The 27004-nt window shown below is 41.3% G+C and overlaps 1 protein-coding gene and 1 long non-coding RNA gene across 9 annotated transcripts in view; one reads left to right on the top strand and one right to left on the bottom strand.

Moving 5' to 3' along the window:
* Positions 1 to 23235, top strand: part of ADCY8 (adenylate cyclase 8) — a 176073-nt gene extending 152838 nt beyond the window's left edge. For both annotated transcript variants that reach the window (XM_074943847.1, XM_074943848.1), the window contains exons 14-18: positions 8826 to 8984; positions 13419 to 13565; positions 19863 to 19955; positions 20571 to 20685; positions 22748 to 23235. In XM_074943847.1, coding sequence (XP_074799948.1) covers positions 8826 to 8984; positions 13419 to 13565; positions 19863 to 19955; positions 20571 to 20685; positions 22748 to 23235 — 1002 coding nt within the window. The remainder of the gene's footprint in view (positions 1 to 8825; positions 8985 to 13418; positions 13566 to 19862; positions 19956 to 20570; positions 20686 to 22747) is intronic.
* Positions 1 to 26707, bottom strand: part of LOC141982099 (uncharacterized) — a 49995-nt gene extending 23288 nt beyond the window's left edge. For 2 of the 7 annotated variants that reach the window (XR_012637957.1, XR_012637963.1), the window contains exon 1: positions 26622 to 26707. This is a non-coding gene — a long non-coding RNA (uncharacterized LOC141982099). Of the gene's footprint in view, positions 1 to 3861; positions 3941 to 19922; positions 20021 to 21465; positions 21508 to 25049; positions 25128 to 25323; positions 25404 to 26621 lie in introns of those variants that run through there. The other 5 variants (XR_012637959.1, XR_012637960.1, XR_012637958.1 and 2 more) reach the window with 5 other exon arrangements.
* Between the last annotated feature and the right edge of the window lie 297 nt (positions 26708 to 27004).

The raw sequence follows: 27004 nt of genomic DNA on the forward strand, positions 1-27004 counted from the left end.
TCCCTGTCCCATTCTCTCCTAATTTCCAGCCCTAGCATCCTTGCCCAGACATTCCACTTCCCCTTTCCTAACTCCTCATCCAATCTGTCTCTCTCTCCCATACTCTGGCCTCTAGTCACCTCATCCATATTCCCTGTCCCTACTGGTTCCCAGTCCCAGTCTCCCTCCTTGAGCTTGTCCTCCAATTTCAGAGCTTCTTGTCCAATTTCAGTTGCCCACTTCCCCCGCACCAGCTCCTTGTCTCGGTCTCTTTGCTCAATCAGTCCCAGTTCTCCTCCCAGGCCCTGACTCCTTACTGGTATACATCTGCCTTCCCCGCTCAATGCCTTCCCCCTTCCCCAATGCTTCTGAGTCCCCATCTCCTTGCCTAGCCAGTTTTCCCACCTGACTGTTCCTCTAATCCTGGTCTCCCACACACTTACTGGCTCCCAGTCTCTCTCCAACATTTCCCACCCATTCTCAGTCCCAATCTCTTTGGCCTGTCCCAATTCCACTCCCATGCTGGTTGTCCTAATCTACTCTTCCCCCAGCTCCAGCTCTAGCCCCTCTGCCTTCAAATCAGGCATCTTCCTCCTTCATATTGCCTAGGCTCAGCAGGGAGGTCATGGTGAACACAGGAGATAAAGGCTCTCTGCTCTCAGTTTAAGTATTCAGATGGCCTACAGCAGGTCAGAGCTGCAGTTGCAAGGAAAGTCCTGTTCAACTACCAGCTGGAAAAATGTTCATTGCAGACAGAATCTTTGGAGACGTTAGCTGCTTAAGCCTAACAAGTCAATACTGAGCCCATTTGAACCGTGATTTTCCAAAGATTTATAGCTTGGCCAAATTTGGCTGGATTTTCACAGGGTCAGCAAAAGGTACACTGCTGACACAAAGGCCACCCCCTGCCAACTTTCAAGACTCTGCTCCAAACATGGGCACACACTAGAACTTTCAAAAATGGTTGCCCACCAATGTATTTTTCCCTAGCCTCATTCTCAGAAATGGCTAAACAATACTGGCTGAAATTTTCCAAAAATGAATAAATAAATAAAATCCACACTGATGCAGACACCTGGCATGAAAAATTTCAGTCAAAACAGCTATAGTTTGGCAAAGTTATAAGCAACTGAAAACAGGGTTTTATAATGGGCAACATCAGGCAACCTTAATAATATGCTGCTTATAATATGCCACTGTGTAACCTTGTGCTCCTTGCTGAGTCCTAATTTCAGCTTCCACTCACTTCAGCTATACATTGAAAGCATGTAAAAGTCAAAGAGAGCCCAGCTCTCCCAGAAATAGATATATAAAAATAAGGAAATCACTATGGAAACATGGAGATAATGGGGGTTTGCAAGAAAGGGGTTGAAAGAACTGTAAATGCTTTAGTGTTGGATTTTTTGTTTGTTTTTCAAATTACATAGTATTGAATGGTGTGAAATAAAAAGAAAGTTTTAGAAGTGGATGAAACAGAACATTAAAAGTATCTCAAAGAAGAGCATAAAACCTTTAAAGTGTAACAAAAAGCAAAAAAACCCTGACATGTGCTAAATAAAAATCACGACAGTCTGATTCTTCATGTTGCTACTCCAGTATTATGTTGCAGCAAAGACACTGATTTCAGCATGCATTGGTGTAAAACTGGAGTGATATGATGAAGGAACCATGCTCACAATATTTTAGGGACAGGGGGGAAATGCTGTGAAGTGATTGATTGAGTATGTCCAAAGGGAGAACATGAGTGTAGGAAATACAAGCTCAGGAAATGAAAAGGGACAGTTGTGCAGAGTGGCTCCCGGATGGGGCTGAGTACCCTCCCCCTCGCTGACTCCTCTGGATAGCAGCTAAAGGCCTATCTGGGGTGGAGAAACAGGGGGACTTGATTCAGCTTTGGCTTGTTTGGTCCCTGGCTACAGTTATTAAAGCCTCACTTTAGCTGCTTAGGCAGAGTATTAGAGTTAAGGTTAGGTCTAATAGATGCTTTAGCTGCTATCCAGAGAGCTAGGGCCCTAGAAGCATTTCCCTGTATGGATTTTGTCTTGAAACATTTTTCTCTTGTCGAGGAACTTGTATGTGATGTTCTATTTTGATGTGTTTTTAAGGTATGTTCTAGTTCTATGTAATTTGGGCTACATGATTTTTAAATGAAATAAATACTTCAATATAGAATAGCCATAAGACTGGGACTGCCTCAAATGTCAGAACAGCTCTCCTGTGCAACATGTCATTTCAAAATATTGCTGTAAGTCAAATGCTTTTAGAATATAATTTTCAGGCTCAGAATGCTTGTTTTTGTGTTAAATTAGGTTCCTGGTATGGAAATATTTGATTTATGTTGATACCATATATTGCTAATGGAACTATTTTTAATTAGGGGTTTAGCATGACTGATTTTTCCAGACTTATTGGCTGCACCAGAGATGGATTCTTTAGGAAATTCTCTCACTGTGACGAGACAGCCTTGCTCTGTCTCGACTGTATCTAGAAAAAGTAACTTAAAAGCTTGTGTGTGCAAAATGAGGGATGAACTTTAAATTAAGTTTGTCAGGCTCCATAAAGAATGGCAGACAGCTAACAATTCTGAAATGGAAAACACTCACGTTTGTTTTAACACGAATCTCCTGCCTAATAACTCTTCCTAGAACAGTGCATGCCTCAACCTATTCTACCACAGCTGAGTGAGGAGAGGGACGAGAGACTGGGGGTAGGAGGCTTCAGCCAAAGGCATTATTTTCTTCTGCAATCCAGACTTTTGAACAGCATATGTCATACAGGATGAAATTCCGCTGTATTTACTACTCAGTGCTCATCTGGAGATTTGCATACATTTATGACCCACAACACTGGGGTAATATTTCAGTTCTGCAGAGCTCTGCTTTCTGGCTGGTAGGACCGATTTGCCTAAGTAGCTATTTCTCAACCACAAAATAAACACAATTATCTCCGTTTCTCACCCTCTCTACCTTGTTACTCCATTGGCGCTACTCTCCTCCACTGAATTAATCCCAAGGGAGATTAAGTCCACATACTTGCAGTAAAGAGCTTCTTGTAATTTAGTTATATTTATTTTAGATGCTCTTCCTCTCCACCTGGTTGAGATTCATCAGTGCAGATGGAGGAGAATCCAGCATCCATCCTCAGACCTTTCAGCATCTGAATAACTCTGAATGTGGAAAGGGGCTCTATGGGAGGAGAGGTGAAAGCAGGAGAGAATTTGGGGAATGGAAAAGAATCTTAGGGAAAGAGAGAAGAAGGAAAATTGAGGGAAGCTTTGAAATTCAATGTGATGTTAAAACTCCCTCTTGTCGTTCGAGTACAGGCTAACCCTTCTGGAGACTGATCCATCTCCCATTGAGTCTTTCCACTGAACTGAGTGGGAAGTGGCAGGTCTTGCAAGTGTAGTGAAAGGGGAGAAAGCACATTTGCAAGCACTCCGTCCTTGGAATCTCTTTAGTCCGGCATGTGATTATTTGCTCTTAGAGGAAGCACCCTCAAGAGATGTCTTGACTACACTCCCTCTTCCCCAAAATAAACTACACTAGAAATACTGAGAAAACTGAGAGTTGAACCTGTTAGCACCTTGTGCTTCCACCATGCATGGTGATTATATATGCATAGAGGCTGGATGGTATCTCCACTCCTAGGAATTGGGGCTTTTTGGCTTCCCATGCAATAGCCTATTTTCTTTACTCAGTAATGAAGGTAGCCACATTTCTAGTAATCACATGGCAGAACCAAAAAATCTGATTAGCAGTGATGCAGCCCTTGGAACAGTCCTTTCCCATTAACACCACAGTGGGGCTGTTCCATTTGTTCACAGACCAAAGTAACCTTACATTTTAGATATTTAATAACCCTGTATATACAAACCACTCTCACCACATAGTCACATAGAGTTAACTCTGGAGTAGAACAGAGCAGCCATTTTGTGCCAGGGAGGCATAGAAAATTGTTCCAGCTGAAACAAGAGGGAATTTTAAATAGCGAAAATTAAATTATCCAGATTGGATTTTGGCCTGGGTATAAAGGCTAAACACTGATGTGCTGGACTGGACTTGGAGGAGTCTTATGTTAAAATTCTCCCAATGTTAGTAATTTATTTTTCACAGGCAGTTTAAATACATATATAATTTCAAAGCTCTCATTCTAAACTACAAAATAAAATTTGAATGAAATCTTTCATTATGTGCAATGAGAAATATTCTGCAAATAACTAAATTTCTAAATGTTATAGAAGACAATTTTCTAACTCAAAAAGTGTTGCATCCAACCCTGGGGAATTCTATATTAGTCCTCATGTTGACAGATAAAGAAGAACTGATCACAAATCTAAAAATTAGTGGTAGCTTAGATACAAGTGATTATGACTAGATCACTCTTATAACATGCAAATAGCATAAAGTCCACAACAGTTTTATAACATATGATGCTTTAAAAGGGTCAATTTCACAAAGCTGAAAACAATTATGAGCCAAGTCAGCTGGGAGGAAGAATTTAATTGGTAAAAATGTGAATAATAATTGGGAATTGTTTAAGAATACTTTGTCAGATTGTGCTTTTGGGGGCATCTAACAATCGAGGAAGAAGGCTGGATTGGTTAAAATAACAACCTGGTTTAGAGCTATAAAAATAGACAGATAAATAAATAAATTAAATTAAACCAATGGAAGAAAATGGAAGTTGATAGTCGTGAGTATAAATCAGAAGGTAGAACTTATAGAAAATTGATAAGAGAAGCAAAAGGGACCTACAGAGAAATGTATGGACAGCTCATTTAAGAACAATAAGAAGGATTTTTTAAAACATATTAGAAAGAAAAAGAATCCTAACAATGGTATTGGTTCATTACTAGATGGAAATATTAGAATGATCAATAAATAACACAGAAAAGGCAGAAGTGTTCAATAAATATTTTGTTCTGTATTTGGGAAAAACATAAGATGTCGTCATATCATGTGATAACACTCTTTCCATTCCACTAGTATCTCAGGAGGATGTTAAACATAAGCTACAAAAGTTACACATTTTCAAATCAGCCAGCCTGGGTAACTTGCATCTAAAAGTTTTTAAAGAGCTGGCTAAGGAGCTCACTGGATCATTAATGTTGATTTTCAGTAAGTCTTGGAACACTGGGGAAGTTCCAGAAGACTGGAAGAAAGCTAATGCACCAATATTTAAAAAGCGTAAATAGAATGACAGTGTCTGTGATTCTGAAATTGATAATGGGCAAGACAACGATTAAGCAGATGATTAGGAAAGAATTAAAGGAGGGTAATGTAATTAATGCCAATCAAAATGGGTTTATGGAGAATAGATCGTGTCAAACTAACTTGATATCTTTTTCTGATGAGGTTACAGGTTTGGTTGATAAAGGTAACAATGTTGATGTAATAAACTTCAGTAAGGCATTTGATTTGGTACCACATGACATTATTGAAAAATTAGAATGATTTAAAATGAACATGGCACACATTAAATGGATTAATAGCTGGCTAACTGATACGTCTCAACATGTAATTCTAAACAGGGAATCATCATTGAACAAGTATATTCCTAACAGAGTCCCACTCTGTTCTTGGCCTTATACTATTTAACATGTTTACGAATGACCTGGAAGAAAACATACAATCATCACAGATAAAGTTTGCAGATAATGCACAGTTTGGGGGACTGGTAAATAATGAAGAGGACAGGTCACTGATACAGAGCAATCTGGATCACTTGTTAAGCTGGGTGCAACCAAACAATATGTATTTTAACATGGCTAAATATAAATGTGTACATCTAGGAACAAAGAATGCAGGCCATACTTACGGCATGGGAGACTCTATTAGGAACATACTTGTTCTAAATAAGATGTGTGGGTGGTGATGGAAAGTCAGCTGAACATAAGCTCCCAGTGTGATGCTGTGGCCAAAAGATTTAATGTGATCCTGGGATGCATGAAGAGGGGATTCTTGGGTAAGAGCAGAGAGGTTATTTTACCTCCGTATTTGACACTGGTGCCACCACTTCTGGATCACTGCATCCAGTTCTGGTGCCCTGTGCCCGAGTATTGAGGCCCAAGAGATGGGTCAGCACTCTGATCACTGTAGGCTCAGTTAGTTTACGCAGTGTCAGCAGATTGAGGAAATAGGGAGGAATTAGCTCTTCAGATGGGGAGGCTGTATAACTGGAATTAATTCGTCCATAAATTGACTAGCTTGATAAAAGGCAGGAAGGAAGTGTTAGAGGGAGGGAGGATAAGGCCGGCTGTGCCCAGATTGAAGGAGATCCCAAGGAAGAGAGTTCTCTTTTCCTCCAGGGCCCTGATAAACAGGCACTGAAGGTTGTAGGGATTCTGGCTGTTGTGTTGCACTCTACAGGTGCTGATGGAGGGGACTGGACTACATTATACTGAGTGGACAGTAAAGGAAGAGAGTCTGAGCAGTGCATGGGGTTACAAGGACAACAGTGTGCGGGAAGGCCTTGCACCCCGTCACATCCCCACAATTCAAGAAGGATGTTGATAAATTGGAGAGGGTCCAGGGCAGAGCCACAAGAATGATGAAAGGATTAGAAATCATGCCTTATAGTGACAAAATCAAGGAACTCAATCGATTTATCTTAACAAAGAGAAGATTAAGAGGTGATTTTATTATGGTCTACACATTCCTATATAGGGAACAAATATTTGATAATGGGCTCTTCAGTCTAGCAGCAAAAGGTATAACATGATCCAATGGCTGGAAGTTGAACCTAGACAAATTCAGACTAGAAAGGTGTAAATTTTTAACAATGAGGGTAATTAACCATTGGAACAATTTACCAAGGATCAAGGTGCATTTTCCATCACTGTCAATTTTTAAATCAAAATTGGATGCTTATTCTAAAAGAAACGCTTTAGGAATTATTTTGGGGAAGCTCTATGGCCTGTGTTACAATGGAAGTCAGACAGGATGATCACAGTGGAACTTTCTGACCTTGGAATCTATGAATCTGTTAATCTAAAGCCCCACGTAATTTTCAAATCATGAGGGGATCCTATGATAAGTAAATGAGAGATGATTTTAGGCCTTTTTTTCCTGGTGATGTAAAGGTAGATCAGGGTCTCATCTGCACCCTGGCTCATAACACAAGAGCAAGGGGGTATTCAATGAGATTGAAAGCTGAAAAAACTGGTAAAAGGAAATAGTTTTACAGACTATGCACCGTTAGCCTGTGGAACTCACTACCATGGATATAACAGAGATCAAGAACTTAGCAGGATTCATATGGATGACAAGAGTTTTAGAAAATAGTGCAAAATAAATACAAGGTTGTAATGAGATATAAACCTGCATCCTGCAGGGCTTAAACTCTGTTCTAGCTATGGGGAGTGAGGAAGAAACTTTCCCTCCAGTTAGGTTATCCTATAACGGTCCATGCAGCATTTCTTGCACCTTTCTCAGAAGATCACTGGCCAGTGTTCTTGACAAGATACTGAACTGGATGGACCACTAGACTGCTACAATGTGGCAATACCTAAATTCCTTGTTCACCATTCGGGATTATCCTCTAGACAAAGATACCAAGTGTCTTATCTGGTCTGCTCTCAAACATTTCTCATGCTGGAATCTCAATAACTGTCGTTGGCAAATCATTTGATTGGCTAATGCATCTCACAGCTAGAAAATGTGCCTGTTCTCTCATTTGAAATATTCCCATTCTAGTTGTTTGACCCTTAGTCCTGGTTATATCATCCCAAACAGCATAAATCGTTCTTTGACATGTTTGATGGCATCCATACACAGACACAGCCCCATTATTTCAGTGCCTTTCCATAGTTCAATCAGTGACCGCTTCTGCACCTCTACCAGGATTAAACTGCATTGTCTTCCTTCAGATCCCTCATTAAAACTCTCTCATTTGATGTGATGCCTACAAAAATCTGAACAATGGTGAGGCAGCTGGTATCTAGAGATCACGGCCTATCATGCTGACCACTATCGTCTCATTCTTCCTTGTGCTCCCCACGCCTGTCTGCACCCACCTATTGCCTCGTGTTCTAGGGATTCTTTTCCAAAGATCCTGTTAGTACAGCACCTACTGCACTGGGGTCCTGGCCCATGACTGGGGCTACTAGGCACTATGGTTATACAAATAATTAATAGCAATTTTGCAACCTTTGGAACCAGAATGCAATCTGAATGAAACTACAGATTATTTATGTAGCTACAAGACAATCTATATGCTTCCACTATCATATATAAGTCCAAAAGCAAATGCCTATTTGCCCTAGCAGCAGAAACAGCTCACTTCAGGCATCTCAAACTTGAAAGTCTGAAGCATGTTGGGCTTTTCATTTTTTTTTTCACTGAGAGAAGAGTGCTTGTCCTTGAGAGGTAAATTATCTCTGCACAGTATCCTTATTCACCCTGGCTCTGTTTTTTGGTGACGTACAGTCCAGTTGAAAACAGTCGTAAAAAGCTGAATATATTTTCTGATTCAGGAGCTGGAAGAATATGTTGTTAACCTAGTTATGTATTCTGTTACTTTATCTCATGTCTGACTCCATAATATCATTCTTTAAGTAATGCAGATGTGTTCTAGGGGGAAATAACTTTATTGAAATGTTCCAACCACTAAATATAAGATAGCAATATGACTCATGTTATTGGGCCCTTGATTCCTTTGCGATTCTCACTATACATGACAAAATGCTGGTATTTGTTTATAGGAGAAAGAAAATTATTTAGGAGTCATAGTTCTGGTGTCTACAGCACTGAAGTAATTTAGGTAGTAGCGACAGGCTTCCATGATTACAATCCCATGTCTGCATTTAGCTCATCAGACTTAATGTTTGCCTTTCTTCATAAATATAGCTTGAATACACAGCCCGCCTGGACTTTCTGTGGCGTGTTCAAGCGAAAGAAGAAATCAACGAAATGAAGGAATTAAGGGAACACAATGAAAATATGCTTCGAAATATTCTGCCAAGTCATGTTGCCCGTCACTTCCTGGAGAAGGATCGAGATAACGAAGTACATATCAGTTTGTTTCTGATACTTTTTTCCTAACAGGCAAAAGAAAAATAGTGTCCTTTATGATACTGTGAGAATGTTAAAGCTGTTGCCTCTGTCTGACATTATTTATTCCATGCAGAAAATAATGCTAAAAGAACATTAATGTTGCAAATCCCTCCAAAGATAGGAAATGCCAGAATTAACTAATGTCTGTGTAACCTTAATACACTCTGCTCGTGCATAATTAGTCTTGTTCAGCATCACACAGGAAATTTGTGGCAGAGCTCTCCTGGGTGCCAGTCCAGCCCCTTAAATCCAAGAGAACATCCTTTCTCTTTTTACAGCCGTATGCCTCATTTACTATCCATCCTGTGCACTGAGGGATGCATCCAATGAAGTGAGCTGTAGCTCACGAAAGCTTATGCTCAAATAAATTGGTTAGTCTCTAAGGTGCCACAAGTCCTCCTTTTCTTTTTGTGAATGAAACAGGGGTTTTCTTAGAACAAATATAGACCATGTAATTAAAGAATGTATCCTAATGGGCCTTGGCAAACTTAATAAGGATATGTTAAGAATCAGAATGAATACAAAGCTACACTGTACAGGCCCCTGAGACAGAGGAAACAGGCAATAACAGCTGCTGGTAGGGGAGGCTTTGGAGATCCTTGATGGAGATCTCAGAGGGGTTTACTCAAGGGATGAAGGAAATCTGAGAAAAAAGAAAAGGGAGAAAGCATGTCTGAAAGTAGCGTGACCAGAAATAAGTCAAATTCTCACAATAATATTAGTAGGGGCCAAGCTGAGCCCTGATTTACACTAAAGGGAAAAGTCGATCTAAGCTATGAAATTTGAGTTATATGAATAGTGTAATTCAAATCGACATAGCTTAGATCAACTTACCGTGGGGTCCACAATACGCAATGTCAACGGGAGACACTCTCCCGTCCACTCCCCTTACTCTTCTCGATCAGGTAGATTACAGGCATTGACAGGAGAATGATGGGTGGTCAATTTAGCGGGTCTTCACTAGACCCACTAAATCAACGGCCGATGCATCGATCGCCACAATGTCAATCCTCCGGGAGGTGTAGACAAGCCCTGAGTGTGTTGTAAAGTGCGATGTAAATCAGGCTTGGGATTGGAGATATACATGACCTTTGAACTGTGCACCAGGAACTAAGGGTTCACAAATAGTTCTAGAATCAAGATACCAACAATAAGCTATTTGCTGTACAATTAAATGGGTTCAGAATCCCACTTGTCAGACAGTACTTTTTTGAAAATAGATGTAACTATTGGCCATTATCTTTGAAAACTCGTGGCGAACGGGGGAAGTCCCGGATGACTGGAAAAAGGCTAATGTAGTGCCAATCTTTAAAAAAGGGAAGAAGGAGGATCCTGGGAACTACAGGCCAGTCAGCCTCACCTCAGTCCCTGGAAAAATCATGGAGCAGGTCCTCAAAGAATCAATCCTGAAGCACTTACATGAGAGGAAAGTGATCAGGAACAGTCAGCATGGATTCACCAAGGGAAGGTCATGCCTGACTAATCTAATCGCCTTTTATGATGAGATTACTGGTTCTGTGGATGAAGGGAAAGCAGTGGATGTATTGTTTCTTGACTTTAGCAAAGCTTTTGACACGGTCTCCCACAGTATTCTTGTCAGCAAGTTAAGGAAGTATGGGCTAGATGAATGCACTATAAGGTGGGTAGAAAGCTGGCTAGATTGTTGGGCTCAACGGGTAGTGATAAATGGCTCCATGTCTAGTTGGCAGCCGGTGTCAAGTGGAGTGCCCCAGGGGTCGGTCCTGGGGCCGGTTTTGTTCAATATCTTCATAAATGATCTGGAGGATGGTGTGGATTGCACTCTCAGCAAATTTGCAGATGATACTAAACTGGGAGGAGTGGTAGATACGCTGGAGGGGAGGGATAGGATACAGAAGGACCTAGACAAATTGGAGGATTGGGCCAAAAGAAATCTGATGAGGTTCAATAAGGATAAGTGCAGGGTCCTGCACTTAGGATGGAAGAATCCAATGCACCGCTACAGACTAGGGACCGAATGGCTAGGCAGCAGTTCTGCGGAAAAGGACCTACGGGTGACAGTGGACGAGAAGCTGGATATGAGTCAACAGTGTGCCCTTGTTGCCAAGAAGGCCAATGGCATTTTGGGATGTATAAGTAGGGGCATAGCGAGCAGATCGAGGGATGTGATCGTTCCCCTCTATTCGACACTGGTGAGGCCTCATCTGGAGTACTGTGTCCAGTTTTGGGCCCCACACTACAAGAAGGATGTGGATAAATTGGAGAGAGTCCAGCGAAGGGCAACAAAAATGATTAGGGGTCTAGAGCACATGACTTATGAAGAGAGGCTGAGGGAGCTGGGATTGTTTAGTCTGCAGAAGAGAAGAATGAGGGGGGATTTGATAGCTGCTTTCAACTACCTGAAAGGGGGTTCCAAAGAGGATGGCTCTAGACTGTTCTCAATGGTAGCAGATGACAGAACGAGGAGTAATGGTCTCAAGTTGCAATGGGGGAGGTTTAGATTGGATATTAGGAAAAACTTTTTCACTAAGAGGGTGGTGAAACACTGGAATGCGTTACCTAGGGAGGTGGTAGAATCTCCTTCCTTAGAGGTTTTTAAGGTCAGGCTTGACAAAGCCCTGGCAGGGATGATTTAACTGGGAATTGGTCCTGCTTCGAGCAGGGGGTTGGACTAGATGACCTTCTGGGGTCCCTTCCAACCCTGATATTCTATGATTCTATGATTCTAACTAGCCAAAATAGGTCTGACAGAACATGCCATCGTTTTTTCTAAAAGTTATGCTTTAAAGTATTAGCTAGGAAAAAATGGCATCATCTTCAGGGGTTTACATGTCCAGGCATTTAAGAGTTTCACCTCTTGGGGAATTTCCTACTTTGCAAGAATTAAATTGCTAAGAAAACACAATGTTATTCTGCACAATTGAAGGTGCGTGTGCATATGACAGAAAGAGAGCAAAAGTAAAGCCCTTTTTTTAGTGTGAAATAAACTCCAATTCTGGCCCCTGCCATCTTCTGTCACGAATATACTATGGCTGCTGGAAGAGTATATGCTCCATCCTACTGAACCATTGAGATATGTACCTCCACACACATTCACATTCAGTGCTAAAATAATTTTCAAAAGAAGCATTGAAACCAGTTGCCTGGTATTTCAGTGCTGATGCATTCAGTACACTTGCAGTTGGATTTCAGCTGCCACCTCTGCTTTTTGCAAGGCAATTTCCTGGAGCGATTATACCTGGGGAGGATTTATGAATGAGCTGGCTGGCATTAACATCTGGAAGATTACTGTACAATCAATCCTGTAATTCATGTCTGGCTATTAATTTAATTCTGCTGCTCTCAAAAAATGAATCCCCAGATGTGTACTGTAAGCACTTTCTCATGGACTTATTATTTCTATCTTGATGTTTCCTACTAAAAATAGAAAAACCGAGCAATGGAAGGCTCAGCTGAATAGTTTTATAGACAGATAAACAGACAGAGATATATAGACAGAGATTTATAGACAGATATATATATACATACACGTTTATATATATATATATGTACACACACACTGTCTCTTCTCCTATAATTAGGGCCCCAGGCTCCACTCTGTGCACTGCAGCTGTGAAAGGGGGAGTTTGGCCTTGGTGGTATGGTTCCCCTGTCCCTGCAGAAGCACCTCCATCACAGATGGAGGAGGGGCTGGGGTAAGAAAGTCAGCTGTGTTCCAAAGAACGAACGAGCAAACAAACAAACTTGAACAAATTAAGACTCCCAGCACCCCTGGGTGGTTGTTGTTATTCCCATTTTTACTGTTGGGTAAATTGCTGCACAGAGAGAAGGGATGTGCCAACGACTACAGAGTGAGTCAGCAGAAGAGTGAAGAACAGAAATCAAGAATCTTGATTCCTGTCCCCGATTCTTACCGTTAGACAACACCACTATTGCCAATCCCACGCATTCAAAAAAAATTGAGTGGCTTAAAAATCATGTGATTTTCACAATATTAAATGTAAGGTTCTTTTTATTTGTTTTCTGGTGTTTGAGCCTTGCAGGTACACATTTCCAACGCTTCTCCACAACCATGAGGGCTGAAACCGTTTTTCTTTTAAATGAAAGCTGAAATTCTTACATAATCACATGACTCAAGCTGATAGGGCTTTAAGAAAAGCACCGACTATTGTGAGAGACTCATGATAAAATTACAAGAGTTGGCAGCCCTCTTGGCAACCTTCTCCCAGGGACCTCAATAGTACCTACGAAATGCCATGTCCAGAGCTGTTCATCAAACAAATGTTAAGTTCTTAAAAAGATAGACACATGGGTTGTGAAGTGCAGACAATGATTTTCCACAGCCCTACATCACCTATGGGATAAATTTCCACTCCAACTTGTTTTTCTTCCCTATTGTTCCTTTAGGAGTTATACTCTCAGTCCTATGATGCTGTTGGCGTGATGTTTGCTTCCATCCCTGGGTTTGCTGATTTTTATTCTCAAACTGAAATGAACAACCAAGGAGTGGAATGTCTCCGTTTGCTGAATGAAATCATTGCAGACTTCGATGAGGTAATACCAGCTAATAGAGAAGGGGACTTGGTGGACTTTAAATATTGAACACCCAGATCAGCAGGTCTGACATTTGATTCATCATCTTTACTAAGTCCCTGCAATATTTGTGCCTGGTCTTTACTGTAATTGCTATCCAAGTTGTATCTTTTCTTCTACTGAAAGTGCCAAGCACTGATATTAATTACACCAGTAAGGTGAAGTTAAGACTGAAATTAGTTGAGTGACTTGGATTTACACCTTTGTGATGGCAATCAGAATCTGTCCCAATACATCTAGATAATATAAATATAGACTATACCTTGGTATTGATGGTTAAAGAGGATGAAGTTATCTGCACTAGTTTTGGGAAAGGAGTGGTCCAGATATAGGTAGTAATGGCATTGTTTTGAAGGCAATGAATTTATGGACTCAAGGAATATGAAAGAAAAAATAGTGAACAGTGTCAAATCAAATGTCCAGATTCTTGAAAGAAGATGGTAAATGAGGGATGGGGAGATGGTTGAGTTTTGATTGAGGGTGCTGGCCTGATCAGATAGGGAGGATACAGGTTTAGATATATTAAGCTGAACAAAGTTTCATAGTGATGCTAATAATCTGTGAGGAAAAGACTTAAAGTAAAGGGCTATATTTAGGTATCATTTCCACAGAAAGGACAACCAAGGTTGACTTCAGAATAGGCGCCAAGGGGGATAAGATAAACGAGAGAAGCCGGCCTAGGACAAACCCCTAAGGTTTAAAAGCAGAGAAGTAACCATTGCCCATTGCAAGAGAGGAGCAGTTGGCTAGCAGAGTGAGAGCAGGAAGCAAGTTGTCCAAGGCTATTGCTAACTCTGCCAATCAATTAATAGGGATGTCAAGATAGATGGTGTCAAATTCTGTACTGCGGTCAGGAAGGATTAGAAGAGAAAAGGAACAAGGGCTAGACCTGAGAAGATATTTGAGCAGAAGGACAGTTTAAGAACTGTGAAGCAGCTGGAAGTGAGAGTGGAAACTACCAAGGATAGAGACTGTCAACCTGGAGGCTACAAACAAGTTTCAGTAGGTTGCGACCGCTCTGCCCTTCACATATTGCCAAATGGCAGCAGTTCTAGATCCCAGATAAATGGGAGAGAGGTCCTGGTTTCAGTGTGGAAAAGCTTGAGCATCACGGATCCAGGGCATTGCTTTTGGAAAAGCAAATTAGAGAGCTCAGAAAAAAAATCTCGATTTCCAGGATTTTGCTAAGAAAGAGAAGATTGGAGATCAGATGGAGAGAGGGTGGAGATGGACGTAAATAAGGAGGAATCTTCAGAAAGGGTAGGAATAGTGGTAATCTTGAAACCACCAGGGAAGGTACCAAAGGACAGTGGGTGGCTCTCTGTTGCTGTGACACTGAACTGGGAATCAGGAGGAGATATGGTGACAGGGAATACAATCAAGGCTCACAGTGCTTTTCTACTGAAAGGAAGATAGTTCAACAGGCACCAAAGGAAAAGGATGAGGGTGTGAGTGATAAGAACATGAATGGAGTAGAGGAGATACATTTCTCTAGGTTCTTATATGGCCTCCAGCACCACAGTGTCCAAGCGCCTCCGGATTTTAAATTAATTTATCCTCATATTGCCTCTTTGCCAGAAGCATTGTTATCCAAATTTTACAGGTGGGGAACTGAGGCAGAACTAGGACCCTCACCTTCCTCTCCCAGAGTAGTGTGAGAGGGAGACTGGTGGTGGGTACATCTTGAATTTTGACTCACTGGCATTTGAAGCATATAGACATAGTGGATAAAGAGGTGGATCAGAGGAGAAGACTGAGGATGTGTCCACAGAACTGGATGGAGAACAGCAATTGCTGGAGTGAGGTAGTGGTGGTCAGGGTGGAAGAAAGAGGCACAATCTGATGTCCTTATGTAACATAATTACCTTTCAAATATCATTGCTACTTAACAAGCTTTGCTACCTGCTAGGCTCCTGCGCAGGTATAAATATCTGATTTTATACCTAAGCTCACACCCAGATGTCACCATATTTCTTTATTAATGGTTTGTTTTTCTTTGTAGTTCTGATTTAAAACTTTATGCCTCAAAGATAATTCAAAGTTTATGCTATGAATTAATTTTAAGAAGTCCCATCATGCATGTGAGTGCAATTTTGGCAGAAGAATCATATTGCTGTAGCTATGATCATTAAAGACATCTCTTTCACCAAGAATATGAATGTTATCTCACATCCAAGTCCCTAACACCTACTCTCTGATGAATAAAGAGCCTATTGAGGAACTATGTTAAGTCTCAGACATCTTTAGTTGTATAATAGGTTGTGGTGTGGATATTAAATGAAATAATGTGATCCCTTGCTGGCTGCTAACCTATTTCTATGGTGGAGATGCAGTTTGCTTACTCTAGCTAGACTCTGGTCTGCAGCTCAGCTGTTTGAAAGGAAGCACATAAGAGAGAATGACTGAAAAGAGTTAATGATCATACACAGGAAAGAAGGGAAGGCTGAGAAGCATGAACAAAATGTACTGCAAAGAGACAGAGACGTCATTAAGCTTCCCGTTTTCAGCTGTGCAACATCCCCTAGCTGAAAGTCTGCTGGTAACATTTTCTTGCAAATATTGACTTAAGGACAAGGTGGAGGGGTGGAGGCATGATGCTTCCTTGCCAGTATTTCACCCTACTCCTTATTTGCAGACCTGTCAGCCACGTCTGGATGCACAGTTTGGGAGCAGCACTGTTAGTGTTGGAAAAATGCGACTTTTCAGCATTACATATGGAAAGATTGTGAAAAACAATTGCTTTACTCAGCAGCTGTTAAGAGCTAGAAGGGTGATTATGAAAAATGGTGACATCTTAGTCAGCGTTTCTGCACCCTGCATGTATTCGGAGTCAGAGCCGCTGACTTCAGTGACCAACATCCATTGTGACTGCCTACTATTCCTGTTTGACCCCGTCAGTGCCAGTGAGAGAGAGTGAGATGGATTGTCTACTGTTAAAGATTCTGCAACTGGAATGTAGTTGTCATTGGTGATGGCATGTGAGCTGGAACAAATCCAGTTTGCCTGTCAGAGCCGAGATTGAGTTTGCAGATCTGGCAGGTGGAGGGGAACAAATTAATTATGGAATCACTGAATGATAACAAACCATTCTTTATTCAGCTTGAGATCAGGGCTCAGATTTGCACCTACCTGGGCAGAGGACCTTTTCTGTTAATATTCCTTCCCCACCCCGTTGGATTTGAGAGCTGCATAAAGGAACATACTGTGTTGAACCATTAGGTTTATATGTTGATGGGAAAATATAATTATCTTCTTTCCTTGACACGTGTCTTCTAAATGTCCTTCTGCACCATCCTCTTTGGTATGCCTTCTGCAGCAGAAGAAGCATGAAGGAAGGGCGGTTAGAAAGCTAGTGGTGAAAATCCTGTTCTGGATTCACCCAATTGCTGCATGTACACTTTTAAGTCATGTGCGGTGGCTGTGATGTAAACCACCTCTTTCACCACCATAGCAGTCTACAAATAAGGAGGAGTGGTGTGCATCAGGAGAACTCTTCTGGGTGTAGTCAGCCTGAGGAAACCAATCTGTCTATGCTCAGAAACTGAGATGAATGCTGATTGCTTTATAATTTGGTGAACAGGACTGCTAGGGTCTGGTCTTTTGTCCTCATGGTCTATGTTGAGGAGAGAAAAACAAACAGAAGATTTATCTGGCTGAATTTCAGCCATTTTGTGCTTCCTGTGCTTCTGGGAAGCTGTACGCTACCTCAGAGAGTCACAATCCCACTACTCTTTGCCCTTTGTCTCTGGGGAGAAATAACCTACATTGTGGGGAATGAATTCAAGACTGCCCACTCCCTACCCCTCTCCTCCAATTTGCCACACATCCACACAGGAGGGGGAAACAGTGGCCTCATGAAGCCCTGCTTTCCTTGTGTTCCTAGAGCAGAGTCCAAAGAGGACTCTCATGGGTGTAGAGGCAGGTGTCTAACTGCCTCTTATATCCTTGTACAGTCACACAAGGCCAGGCCACAGTCTGGCCGCAAATTTGTGTATTTGGGGTCATGTGACTCTGGAACTTGCTTTCCCCAAAGCTCCAAAAGTCTGTTGACCTTCAGAACCTGCTGTAAGGCCTGTCTAGTTATCCAGGCTTCTCCCTGATTGGTGAGCCGGGAGATGTTGACTTCTGAACTGGCATGGGGAGTCTTTCAGTATGACAACGTGTCATTTCAGAATGCAATTATACGTGATTTTCTATTTTGTAGATGTGCTCAGAGGCACTGACGGCACATTGACTATATGGACACTGTGCTGCCTTTTTATAGCACCACTTTTCAGAGCCCAAGATGAATATTATTATAATTATTTGTTGTATCCCAGAAGCCACAACCAAGACCAAGCCCTCAGTGTTTGGTATGCTGTACAGAAGCACACATAGACATTGTCACTGCCCTGAAAATTGTAGATCTAAGGCAATTTTTTTTGGATATCTCATTTTCTATCTAATCAATTTAATCTAAGGTGCTTACCACCTTAGTGGTGTCTTGGTGCTGATATTACTTGTTTTGGTATTTTAATAAGGGCTTTCTACTTTACGGACCATTTTTCCTTTCTCTTTACGCTGCAGTGACTTACGCCGTGTTTATGCCATAGCAGTTATTATACTGTCATAAATATAAATTATGATTTAACTGCAGAATCACATTTTCACACTTCACTGGTTAAATTGTACTTGCATGCATGCAACTGGGTAATATTGCGTGTGTACACTTGAGAACCAATCTTGCATTTTTTGCATGATCAGTGACATCCCACTGACCTTGGATATGGATATATGGATAAGAATGTGGGATCAGGCCCTGAACTGGTTTTTGGGCTCAAGATAAGCGTTAGTATTAGAAAATGTGCCCTAAATTGCCTAGGCAAATTAGTGAACACAATAAGGGGGAAAAAACCAGAACTGAGTCAATTTGAATATTTTCCCACAATATTAAAATCCATCTTTGTAAGATGCCACAGAGCAGAAAATGAAAAAGAAAGCATTGTTTTAAACATGGATGAAGCAGCTGATAAAAAGGCTAAACCTCTGAAATATAAGGGTATTTAAAATAATAGAAGACAAAAAAGAAGATAGCTTGAGATATTCTCTGTAAACGATCTAAGAGCCAATGGCTTCTTTGCGCCTGAAAAGAGCATGGTTCTGATATTTGTCATGCTTTTTAAATTACTGTGTTGCTCACTGCTGTTTACAAAAACCCTTTGGAAGCTGAAAATGAAATCTGTTTCTTTACCATAATTGTTTTCCCCGAACGCCTGTTCACACTGATCTGTTGCCATCAGATTGCTCATGAAGGCTGCGTTACAAGCAGTGATTCCTTTCTTTAGGAGCGCATTGAAGCTGTTGGCTTTGGGCAGGGAAAGGCACATAAATGGCTTTGCAAGCAGATAGAAGAAAATAAAAGTAGGTCAGGTGTTGGCCTGCCCATGGTTGGAAGGGCATATGGGTTTACATTCCCTGCATAGGCGGCAGTGCAGCATTCCATTAGAGGCAGGTGGTGTGATTTCCATAAACGAGATACAATGTTTCCAAGACCCCAGATTCTTGACTTACGTACAATGTGGTTAGTTTGATGGGAGGTCATCTGTGATAAGCCTGTGGTATGCGTCTTGCTTTGAACAAAGTAATCCCTTTAGCTTTTTAATCAATGGGAACCTCAGACACATGAACTGGAAGAACTTTGCATAGTGGTATATAGTATAAGGGTGTTCATGTTTTGCCTAATAAAAGAGAAGTTTCCTCTAGGATTTACGGAGATTTTTTAACATTCTGGGGGGCTGGTTGTTGGTTTTTTTCAGTTTGTTTATGCTCAGTTAGTGTGTGTGTGTGTGTGTGTGTGTGTGTGTGTGTACATGTATATGTATCTGTGTGTGTGTGTGTGTGTGTGTGTGTGTGTGTGTGTGTGTGTGTGTGTGTGTGATGGAACTCCAGCAATTGCCTGAATTTAAATTGGACTTGAGTGTGTGTATTTTGTACAATCCATAATTTGATGTGCCGAGCAGCCCTGCAGGGTTTAACTGAATGCATTTTGTGAATACCTACCATGAAAACATTGAAAGCTTTAAGCTCATTGTACAAAGAAGTTCAAGCAAACTGTGTGCCATTGTCAATTACACAAGATGCTCTACCAAATTAGATCTTCCTTACAATGAACTGTGAGAATAATTATTAGTTTAGGTCTTTGTACTTTTACAATTTAACTCTACAGCATTTTGCATCAGGTACTATAGAAGTAACAGCCTTTTGTCTCATTTGCATTAGTTACTAGGTGAAGAAAGATTTCAAGATATTGAAAAAATTAAAACCATTGGCAGCACATACATGGCTGTATCGGGATTATCACCTGAAAAACAGGTAAGGGGCTAATTCAATCTTTTTAAAACAAGCAGAGATGTCAATGTTATGCTCTTCATCCGTTCCTGCAAAGTAAAGGATATTGGTGTCATTTTTAGATGCTCACAGGGTGGTATTTACTAGAAGAAAATAGATATTTGGAACTTCTAGCAAATGAAAATCACAATTGTTCTCGAAGAATTCTCTCTCCCTCTCTTTTCTTCTTTCACTCTCAGTGCTGCTTGTCCCCTTATTTCCCTGCCTCCCATTCTCGTTACTTTTCCTCCTAAGACAAGTTGTGTTTCTCTCTTTCCTCACCCCCTCTCAGCTTTAATTTTATCCCCTGAAATCCCACCCCCTGCTTATTCCCATTATTACCCATCAAATTCCTGATCTCAAGCAAAGCATCTACAATATTTCACAGCAAGGCAGCTCTGCACTGAAATGTGTAAGCCGCGCACCATAAATGGAATGTATTACCTCTCCATTAACCATGAACCACTTCACTGAGATTTAATAGGGTATGATGAGACTGCTCTTATGAATTATGATTTCACATACTTAGCTCTGGGGAGACTGTTGTTTTATAGCAAATGCAAAACACACATAATGTATTCCATTTTAATTCACTCTTAGCAATGTGAAGACAAATGGGGACATTTGTGCGCTCTGGCTGACTTCTCCATAGCTTTGAATGAAAGTATACAGGAGATCAACAAACATTCATTCAACAACTTTGAACTCCGCATCGGTAAGTACCGTGCAAGCATTTGAAATAAAATGGGTTATTTTTTGCAAGCACACACCCTTCATAGGTAAGAACATAGGAATGGCCACACTGGGTCAGACCAGTGGTCCATCTAGCCCAGTATCCTTTCTTCTGATAGTGGCCAGTGTCTGATGCTTAAGAGGGAATGCACAGAAGAAGGCAATTATTCAGTGAGCCATCTCCTGTCATCCAGTCCCAGCTTCTGGCAGTCAGAGGTTTAGGGACACCCGAAGCATGGGGTTGCATCCGGACCATCTGGGGTAATAGCCATTGACGGACCTTTCCTTCATGGACTCATCTAATTGTTTTTTGAACCCAGTTCCACTTTTGGCAGTGAGTCCCATAGGTTGCTTGTGCACTGGGTGAAGAAGTGCTTCCTTATGTTTGATTTAAACCTGCTGCCTGTTACCTACCTGCTGCCTGTTATGACCTGCAAGGACATTGTATACTGATCACGTGGATGTACTGAAATTCAATACCACCAGCTATTTTGTCTTCTGTGATCACATTGACTTCAAAGTCATGAGCAGGATAGAAATATGATCCTCCAGCTCCCAAAATACAGCCTCCCACTATGTAGCCTAAAAGAGAATCTTCTGGTTCTCTTTTTATAATGTCTATAATCTCTTGGGCAAGCTACTGTACCAATGGATGACAACATCCTGTACACTCTCGCATGAGTCTGACAGAGAGGCATCACTGTGTGATGGTCTGAACAGTAGACTGGGAGCCAGGAGCACCCTGGATCTGATATTGACTCACCTTCTCTTTTTACATTTAATCTCCCTGCATCAACTGCTTCTCCTGTAAAATAGAAATGGGAGCTTATTCTAAGTACAGCAACTTGTTTTTTGGCTTTGCACAAAAATCTAATCCCAGTGCTGACCAGACCTGTAGGGCCACCAGTGGTTTTGAATTGCTGCTATGGGAAACCTGGCATCCTGGATGAAACCATTAGGATGGGACACAAAAGTGATAGGCTATATGTATTGGATACAGCAGTAACATGCCTGCACCTGACAGTCAGTATAGGAGACTGCATTACTGGACAAGCCCAAAACACACCCAACAGAAATGTGATCCCTTCGAGGTGGCTTTCCACATCAAGATTGAGCTATACAGATCAGGCAATCTGGAGGTTTGCATTGTCATTGTCATTGTCCATATATATATGCTGTCCTTGTATATACACACACATATATACCTAATCTGAGAGAAAGCAAAGCAATTTCTCTCCAGAGCTGTGTATCTATCACCTTTCACCAGTACTGAATTTACTTTTAAAATAGGCATATAGACCCTTTTAATCTTACAGCATTACCCCGTGTCTTAAATTTACTAGGAGTGCTTGCAGGACAATTTTAGCTTTCCCAAAATAATGCTAAGCTGTTAAGAAACTATGACATTTTTAAGCAATTGCATCATGATCTTGTGATGTCTTTCCATAGGAAGTAACAATATGATGACAATGAGGAGTCCGGTGGCACCTTAAAGACTAATGGATTTATTTGGTCATAAGCTTTCATGGGTAAAAAACCCACTTGCGTCTGAAGAAGTGGGGTTTTTTTACACACGAAAGCTTATGCCCAAATAAAACTGTTAGTCTTTAAGGTGCCACCGGACTCCTCATTGTTTTTGTGGATACACACTAACATGGCTACCCCCTAATACTTAACAATATGATGATGTCACATCTAATATTAACAAGTTTGTCTTTCAGGACAAACTCCCAAAAGATGGCAAACCTCCTTGGAACAATGGCTAGTCCTGAGCCCTTGTACGATACCAAGTTTATTGGTGTCAAGGTGATGCATAGTTTACAGATATTCACATCATATAGTGATAGCTACCATATACAATCAATATCCAGATAGAAGTTCCAATGTTTTATGTCCTTATTTCTCTTTATTTCCACCCTGTTCCTAAAACTCAGAGAAGAATGTGTCTGAAGCAAACTTCTAAAGCATAATTGCAAACTTGGTATTTCAAACATTCTTGCCCGATTGTCTAATTATGTTTCCTCTTGATTTTATTTTGTTTGTAGGTATTAGCCATGGCTCTGTTGTAGCAGGAGTTATCGGTGCTAAGAAACCCCAATATGATATCTGGGGCAAAACGGTTAACCTAGCTAGTCGAATGGACAGCACGGGTGTAAGTGGCAGAATACAAGTGCCTGAAGAAACGTATCTGATCCTGAAGGACAAGGGATTTGCCTTCGACTATCGAGGAGAGATTTATGTCAAAGGTATCAGCGAACAGGAAGGAAAAATCAAAACATATTTTCTTCTAGGAAGAGTACAACCAAATCCTTTAATCTTACAACCAAGAAAACTGACTGGACAGTATTCCTTAGCGGCTGTTGTATTAGGACTTGTACAGTCTCTTAACAGGCAAAAACAGAAGCAAATCCTTAATGAGAACAATAACTCCGGCATCATAAAGGGACATTATAACCGGCGGACTTTGCTAACTTCCAGTGGACCAGAGGCAGTGGCCCAAGCAGAGGGCTCTGACAAAACTGAATTGCCATAATAAACATTTTGTTTGTGTTCTTTTTTTTAATTTCTTTTATATATAAAATAAATATACAAATAAAAAGGGTTTAATTTTTTTTAGAAGTATGATTTTTTTTTCCTTTTCGTACAACGTTCATGCAAAACGTAAGTCACCAGCAGTTTCGGGAATTAGTAATGGACTGAGAGACCTCTAGTCATTACTTAGTCTTAGTTATCCATTGTACTACCATAGAAGCTAGAAGCCGCATCTAAGATCAGGGTCCCATTGTGCTAGTCATTGCACAAGCCCCTAATAAAAGAGAATCCCGGCCTGGAAGAGTTTAGAATCTAAAGAGGCCTAACAGACCAAATGGGGAGGGAACTGAGGCACAGAGAGGTCATGTGACTTGTCCAAGGTCACACAGGAAGCCTGTGGCACAGCCAGGAATTGCACTCAGATCTCCTGATTTCCAGTCCAATGCCTTAACCACAAGGTTGTCCTTCATCTCTGTGAGCATCACTTCAAATTCACACCAGGTCTACATCATTACCATCTGATGGCTCTTTGGCCTGTATGAAATGAGTGAGTCTCAGTCTAGTCCACATCACAAGACGCACCACTTCAGCCGCTGCTCCTTTTAGATTTATAGACTTGAAGACCAGAAGGGACTATGGTGATCATCTAGTCTGAGCTCCTGTAATAGGCCCATAACCTCTGGCTGGGTTAGTGAAGTCCTCAACCCTTGATTTAAAGACTTCAAGTTCTAGAGAGTCCACCATTTACTCTAGTTCAGACCAGCCCCACGTTGCAGAAGAAGGCAAAATTTAAACCCCAGGGTCTCTGCCAATCTGACCTGGGGAAAAATTCATTCCCAACCCCAAATGTGGTGATCAGTTAGACCCTGAGCATATTGGAAAGACCCACCAGCCAAACACCTGGGAAAGAATTCACTGTAGTAACTCAGAGCCCTCCCCATCTAGTGTCCCATCTGTGATCACTGGGGATATTTCCTACTAGCAGTAGCAGATGGGCCATATGCCATTGCAGTCAGTTTCATCATAACATCCTCTCCCTAAGTGTATCAAGCTCAGTCTTGAAACCAGTTAGATTTTTTCCCCTACTGCTGTCCTTGGGAGGTTGTTCCAGAACATAGCTTGTCTGATGGTTAGAAACCTTCATCTAATTTCAAGGCTAAACTTGTTTATGGCCAGTTTATAGCTATTTGTTCTTGTGCCAACATTGGCATTTAACTTAAATAACTGCTCTCCCTCCCTGGTATTTTTCCCTCTGATGTATTTATAGAGAGCCTTTGTTTTGTTAGGCAAAATAAGACACTCTGCCTCAGTTTCCTCTTGTAAGGTAGGTTCTCCATTCCTCTAATCATCCTGGTAGTCCATCTTTGTACTTGTTCCAGTTAGAATTCATTTTTCTTAGACATGGGAGACCAGAATTGCACATATTAATCCAGATGAGGTCTCACCAGTCCCTTGTATAATGGTAATAACACTCCATTGTTGATTCCAACTGATAAATCCCTATCTTATGGCAAGAATTCTTGTTGTTAGTCCCTAAGTGCATGACCTTGCACTATTAAATTTCATCCCATTCCTATTACTCCAGTTTTCAAGGTCATCCATATCGTCTTGTATAATATTCCGGTCCTCCTCTGTATTGACAATATCTCCCAACTTTGTGTCATCCGCAAATTTTATTAACACACTCCCACTCTTTGTGCCAAGGTCATTAATGAAAATGTTAAATAAAATTGGTTCCAAACCAAAAGACCAAGACCAAACCAGCAAACAAACACTCTCAAGAACTCATACTGCCCCTATGGAACCAGGGCTTACCTCCCTTCCCCTCCAGCAGATCTCCACTCAAATTCCCGTTTTCAGCTCTCTTTGCTGGCTCCTGTGCCCTTTTGACATCTGTAAAGAGGCCAAGTACTTATTCTTAGCATATGCACAATGTGCCTCAGGTGGTACATGCCCAGGAGTCATCATCGCATTTGGTCCACTAGTTGGATCATTAGCTTCACCAGGGCTGGGTACTAACGGGGAGCACAACATGAATGGTGATCCGGGCCCCGCAGATGGAGAATTAAGACTGAACTACCCTTCTTACCTCTGGATGTAGATCTCTGTGCCAGGATTGAGACATCTTAGTGGGGAGGGGGGAAGCTTGCCCTGCTGCTATGCATATTTGCCACAAGATAAACGAAGGACTCTTTTCTCCAGAGCTGCCAATCTGGCACCTTTCACAAGCACTAAAAATCACTTTTAAAAGCAAGCTGTGGATGTGAATGTAAAAATGTGAAAAATTCACACTAAGCAAAGAGGCAGGAAACAGACTTTCTGGAAACTCCAGAATGCAGTTCCCGTGTATACAGCAGTAGAATTCGTAAATACAGTAGTTTGAAATGTAGAGTTGTCAAGGTTCCTTCCCCACTCTGAACTCTAGGGTACAGATGAGGGGACCTGCATGAAAAACCCCCTAAACTTATTTTTACCAGCTTAGGTTAAAACTTCCCCAAGGTACAAACTATTTTACCTTTTGCCCCTGGACTTTATTGCTGCCACCACCAAGTGTCTAACAAATATATAACAGGGAAAGAGCCCGCTTGGAAACGTCTTTCCCCCCAAAATCCTCCCAAACCCTATACCTCCTTTCCTGGGGAAGGCTTGATAAAAATCCTCACCAATTTGCATAGGTGAACACAGACCGAAACCCTTGGATCTTAAGAACAATGAAAAAGCAACCAGGTTCTTAAAAGAAGAATTTTAATTGAAGAAAAAGTGAAAGAATCACCTCTGTAAAATCAGGATGGTAAATACCTTACAGGGTAATCAGATTCAAAATATAGAGAATCCCTCTAGGCAAAACCTTAAATTACAAAAAGACATAAAAACAGGAATCTACATTCCATTCAGCACAATTTATTTTCTCAGCCATTTAAACAAAACAGAATCTAATGCATATCTAACTAGATTGCTTATTAACCCTTTACAGGAGTTCTGACCTGCATTCCTGCTCTGGTCCCGGCAAAAGCAACACAGACAGAGAGAACCTTTGTTTCTCCCCGCCTCCAGCTTTGAAAGTATCTTGTCTCCTCATTGGTCATTTTGGTCAGGTACCAGCAAGGTTATCCTAGCGTCTTAACCCTTTACAGGTGAAAGGGTTTTTCCTCGGGCCAGGAGGGATTTAAAGGTGTTTACCCTTCCCTTTATATTTATGACAAGAGTAATGTCCAGGTGAGTGGAATAGAATTACTGTGCCAACAGAAAATACACTAAACTCTTACCTCTTTTACCATAGCTTAAAGTCTTCACCCTCATACTGTTGGGCTGTCCTTATCCCATGGGTTAGTATAGTAGTTAAGTTAAACTCATTAATATATATGTCAGTTAGGTTACTATGCTTACCTGTAGTTAGGCTGGTAGAGGGCTTTCCCTTCACCCTCCCACTTCCCTGGTTCTTGTCACACACACAGCAAGCAGCAAAAAACCAGAAGTCCAAAGTACAAAACAATTTAATGTTTAATGGGGTTAGTTTCCAAGCAAGCATATTCCAAAGCCCTTCGCACCAATCAGGTTTATCTCTATACGCCAACAGAGTCTGTTCCCAGTGTCCGCCTTCCCAGCTCTGACGCCGCAGAGCATTTACCCCGCGTCCCCCTTCCCAGCTCCGATGCCGCAGAGCATTTACTCAATGTCCCCCTCCCAGCTCCGACGCCGCAGAGCGTTTACCCCACTTCCCCCTGCCCTGCTCCAACACCGCAGAGTGTTTACCCCACTTTCCCCTGCCC

The sequence above is a fragment of the Natator depressus genome, chromosome 2 (assembly GCF_965152275.1).
Source record: "Natator depressus isolate rNatDep1 chromosome 2, rNatDep2.hap1, whole genome shotgun sequence".
Taxonomy (NCBI): domain Eukaryota; kingdom Metazoa; phylum Chordata; order Testudines; family Cheloniidae; genus Natator; species Natator depressus.